The sequence below is a fragment of the Silurus meridionalis genome, chromosome 26, assembly GCF_014805685.1.
Source record: "Silurus meridionalis isolate SWU-2019-XX chromosome 26, ASM1480568v1, whole genome shotgun sequence".
NCBI lineage: Eukaryota > Metazoa > Chordata > Actinopteri > Siluriformes > Siluridae > Silurus > Silurus meridionalis.
Genome location: NC_060909.1, coordinates 18,650,991 through 18,655,990, shown reverse-complemented (window position 1 = coordinate 18,655,990; position 5,000 = coordinate 18,650,991). Strand labels below are relative to the sequence as shown.

Here is a 5,000-nt window from a genome sequence, read left to right as displayed (position 1 = left end):
ACGACCGTCACCATGACGACGAACGAGGAACGACACCGCTTCCGTGGTCGGTGTTCCCACGTGGTGACGGTACACGTGCTGTGAAAAGGTTCGCTACGATCCAACGAATTCGTTTTTTAATCGCAAAACACAACTTACACACGCTTTTTCTCAGAGTCCCCACATTACATCTGCTCAAGAAGCAGAACAATTCATTCTCCCTCCTCAAATCAACACAGGGTTCAGAAAGTCTGGGAACGATTTAGAAATTTTACAATTCATTTTGTAAACGCATTTAAAAATTTGTTTACGTATTTTGGGTTTTTTTTTATCTGTTCTTGCCGAAAAAAAAATTGTTTTGTCCGTAAATGCTGATCGATTGGAGAAAACAAACAAACAAACAAACAAAAAAAAAACACAGAGTTAAAGCGTGACTTATTAAAAGCGGCGTATTGACGTGTTCGGGGTATTGACGTGTTCGGGGTATGGACGTGTTCGGGGTATTGACGTGTTCGGGGTATTGACGTGTTCGGGGTGCGCAAGGAGTTCCGCGAACTAGCAAAACACGCTAGTCAGAACACACACACATTGGCTGGAGCGTAGCCACGCGGAGGTGAGAAGGGGGGGGGGTGGACGTAAGTGCGAAAATGCTCATGCTAGAGGGCTGTCTGAAGAAAATAAATTAATAAAAATAAAAAAAGGTTCCTTCGGTTTCCATTCATGGGGGGACAGCGGGACAGGGATAGAGGGACAGCGGGAGAGGGATAGAGGGACAGGGAGAGGGACAGGAGGACAGGGACAGTGGGACAGGGACGACGAGAGAATAAAGCAAACAGAGAGCTGATTTGGGGAGGGCAGGCTGTCACTCGTACATGTGTGTGTGTGTGTGTGTGTGTGTGTGTTATCGGAGTCCTGCATGATATGAAGGTAGACGGCTCCAGTAAACAAGCGCAGTGACACAAAGTAAACACACACGTACGCAAACGCAGCTAAACTGTACGCCTACATCAAACAGGAAAGGAAAAAACGGCTCCACCCCGGAGCGCGAAGGAGACGGAGAGCGAGAAAGGGAGAGACAGATGGAGAAACTGAAAAAGAAAGAAAAAAAAAAAGAAAAAAACCCCGACCACAAACAACCCCTCCTCTGTCCGTCACTTCGGCCCTACAGAGTCCTGCTGCTGGAGGGGAACATCACTTTCTCTCAGCTCTGCCACGTGAGGAGGGAAATGAAGGAGAGAGAGAGAAAATGAGGGAGCATGAAGAGCGAGCGAAACGCCTCGAGAGAGAGAGAGAGAGAGAGAGAGAGAGAGAGAGAGAGAGAGCGAGCGATCATGCGCTCGCTGCAGTAATCGCTCATTTCCTGTGCTCTGTGCCAGTCCTTTCAGCCTCGCTGCCGGAACTAATCCAGCTCGCCATTAATCTGCCTAAATCAGGAACACAACACCGAGCTCGCGATTACACACAGCCACGGAAACACCGCTGCAACGCGACAACAACCTGACACCAACCCGACACCAACCAGACATCAATCCCGACACCAACCCCCACCAACCCCAAGTCAACCAGACATTAACCCGACACCAACCCCTTCATCAACTCGACATCAATCCCACACCAACCCGACATCAACCCGACACCAACCCCTTCATCAACTCGACATCAATCCCACACCAACCCCACATCAACGCGACAACAACCTGACACCAACCCGACGTCAATCCCGACATCAACCCCACGTCAATCCCGACACCAACCCCACGTCAACCAGACGTCAACCCCACCAACCCCACGTCAACCAGACATCAACCTGACACCAACCCTACATCAACCCGACATCAATCCCAAACCAACCCCACACCAACCCCTTCATGAACTCGACATCAATCCCACACCAACCCCACACGAACCCCACATCAACCCGACACCAACCCCACATCAACCAGACGCAACCCCATGTCAACCCCACCAACCCCGTCAACCAGACATCAACCCGACACCAACCCCACATCAACCCGACATCAATCCCACACCAACCCCACATCAACCCCACATCAACCAGACGTCAACCCCATGTCAACCCCACCAACCCCACGTCAACCAGACATCAACCCGACACCAACCCTACATCAACCCGACATCAATCCACACCAACCCCACATCAACCAGACGTCAACCCCACCAACCCCACGTCAACCAGACATCAACCCGACACCAACCCCACGTCAACCAGACACCAACCCCACATCAACCCAAAATCAACCCGACACCAACCCCAGATCAACCCGACAACAATCCCACATCAACCCAACAACAACCAGACGTCAACCAGATGTCAACCCGACATCAATCCCACACCAACCTGATACCAACCAGACGTCAACCCAACATCAACCCCACCTCAACCCGACACCTCCCTCGCGCAAAAATGCACACGTTCCTCCACACAAAGTACAAAAAACTAAGCACACGCACATCATCTTGAACACAAACACAGAATTCAAACAAAAAATTCACTTGCTAACTTTTGTGATAGAAACTGAGACACTTATTACCACGTTATTATCCTGTAATAACAGCTACACCAGCTCTTTTGTGTGAGAAATTAGTTTTTCTCTAGCTATTGTCATTTAAAACCATTTCAATCCCAAATCGTGTCTGCATTTGTGTCCCAGCTATCGATTGTCCGTTTTTATCTTCTAGCAAGCGTGGCTAAAGCTAGCCAGAAAACACGTGGGATTTGTAATCGAAACGTACACGCCAACAATTATTAGCACTATTACACTGGAAAACAAACTTATTCGATCGCAAATACTGTGTGTGTTTCTGCGTTTGTTTCCTAGCTAACGGTCGCGCGAACCGATTTTCACCTGCTAGATGTCCGAAAAATCGCTAATGAGGCAAAGCATCCTGGGAAATATCTTAATGAAGTGCGGAAACCCGAGTTGTTGCTGCTTTACGACATTGCGATAGCGTGAACAATTGTTTCGATTTTGTTTCCTAGCTAAGGATCCAATTTTCATTTGCTAGATGTCAGGAAGTCTATAATAAGGCAAAGCATTCTGGGAAATATATTGCCATTGAAGTGCGTTGAGTGAATAAAACACAACAATTGAAGTTGTACAATTAATAGTTTATTTCCCCCAGTCAGAGCGCAGATTTGTTGTGAGCGTTTTCTCTTGTGTGTTTAATGAAACACGTGTAATTGATATTATTGCATTAATTATGTTCAATTCTACACAAACACACTTCCGGTTATCTTCTATTTCCTGGTTGTGATCCGCGTTCCTACTTGTAATAAAGCACGTGCTGCACACGTGTTCGTGTTGATGTTAGTAGCACATCCCTCTTTATTTCTCCCAGGCTGAGATTCCGAGAAGAGAAGCGGAGAGGAGGATGAAGAGAGGAGGATGAAGAGAGGAGGATGAAAGAGTTAAAGGTTTTCCGGCGAAAGCGCAAATCGTTAAGAGAAAGCGAGCGAGACTGTGTGTGTGTGTGTGTGTGTGTGTGTGTGTGCGCGAGAAGAGAAAGAGAGAGAGAGGGAGAGAGCGTGCGAGGGAGAAACGAGACATAAAAAGGAAAAGGGAGGGAGAGGCCGCGCGCACGCCAGCGGAGGAGGAGGAGGAAGGGAACGAACGTACGGTGTGTGTGTGTGTGTGTGTGTGTGTGTGTGTGCGCGCGCTAAGCGATCGCTCCGTGCCTGTCAGGGGCTCTCACATGTCACACTCCGTCTCGCGCGGAATTAATGAGATGCGAACGGGGAGGAGGGGGGATGATGAGGGGGGAGAGAGAGAGAGAGAGAGAGAGAGAGAGAGAGAGAGAGAGAGAAGAAAATGAGAGAGAGAGAGAGAGAGAGAGGGGAAGGGAGTGGGGGAGGGGGTGCGAGAAAGGAGAAACTCGCGCGCGCACAGCTCTTACCTCATAGCCCAGGCGGGCGGCTCTCTGCAGCAGCGTCTCTCCGGCGTTTTTGTTCACGATGAGCCTGCGGGCCTCAGGGGGCATCGGCGCGGGCACAGACGCCGCCGCAGCGACAGCGGGGGGCACCGCGGTAACAGCGGCGGGCACAGGGGGCGACGGTTTGGGCTCGTAATCTGCCTTCTGAGCGCTGCGCTTCACAACCTGCAGGCGAGAGACACACGTCTCAGGGAGGAAGCTGGCTCTCTCACACACACACACGCGCGCGCGCTCTTACGCACACATATGCACGAGGAGTTTAAAATAAACAGCACCCACGCACAAACAGTTCGAGGCAGAGAGAGGTCACACACCGTGTGTGTATAAGCGTGTGTGTGTGTGTGTGTGTGTGTGTGCGCGGCTGACTGGAAACCACTGCTCGGCAGACGTTCCTCCATCAGCGTGTGCTCTCTGCCAGGGAAAGCTAAACAGGAAGCATGCGCGCGCACACACACACACACACACACACACACACACGTTCGCTATCTATGGAGACCAGCAGGGCGGAAGAGAGGAGGGAGAATGGAAAATGTGTGCGCGCGCGCGTGTGTGTGTGTGTAAGCCAGCGGGCCAGTGAGATCATGCGAGTAGAGCGAGGCCTGGGAGTCCGCCCAGCCCAGAGGAGCAGCGCAGCAAAGCAGCTGTCAACACACACACACACGCGCGCGCGGAGCAAAACGCTGTAAATGGCTGTGTTCAATATGGAGCGAGAAAAACACCGACCGCCAAATCCGCGCCTACGAACATAAAACTCGCCCTCGCCGGAATAACGCAATCCTGCAGCGCTGAATCCAGACGGCGCTGTCTGGACGTGCTGAAACCGGTTCGAGGCGTTTCGGGGAACTGCAACTGCTGGTGGTGGTTTTTTTTCGGGTTTTTTTCTCCCCTGACTTCTTAAAATACGACCTTTGCGGAGCCGAAGCGCCTTCTTACTCAGATCTCAACTAACCGCGTTCTTTTTTTACTCAATCACACACACTGACTCTCACTAAGAAGCGATCAGACCTCACAGGGACACCTACAGATCTTTAAGTGATGAGATCAGACCTCACAGGGACACATTCGGCTCT

At 50.7% G+C, this 5,000-nt stretch overlaps 1 protein-coding gene across 4 annotated transcripts in view; it reads right to left on the bottom strand.

The window, feature by feature from the left end:
• bcor (BCL6 corepressor) overlaps positions 1-5,000 on the bottom strand; it is a 55,157-nt gene that overhangs the window by 17,786 nt on the left and 32,371 nt on the right. For 3 of the 4 annotated variants that reach the window (XM_046840663.1, XM_046840662.1, XM_046840664.1), the window contains one exon: positions 3,895-4,095. The exons of the other annotated variant lie outside the window; for it this stretch is intronic. In XM_046840663.1, coding sequence (XP_046696619.1) covers positions 3,895-4,095 — 201 coding nt within the window. The remainder of the gene's footprint in view (positions 1-3,894; positions 4,096-5,000) is intronic. 4 annotated transcript variants of the gene reach the window in all.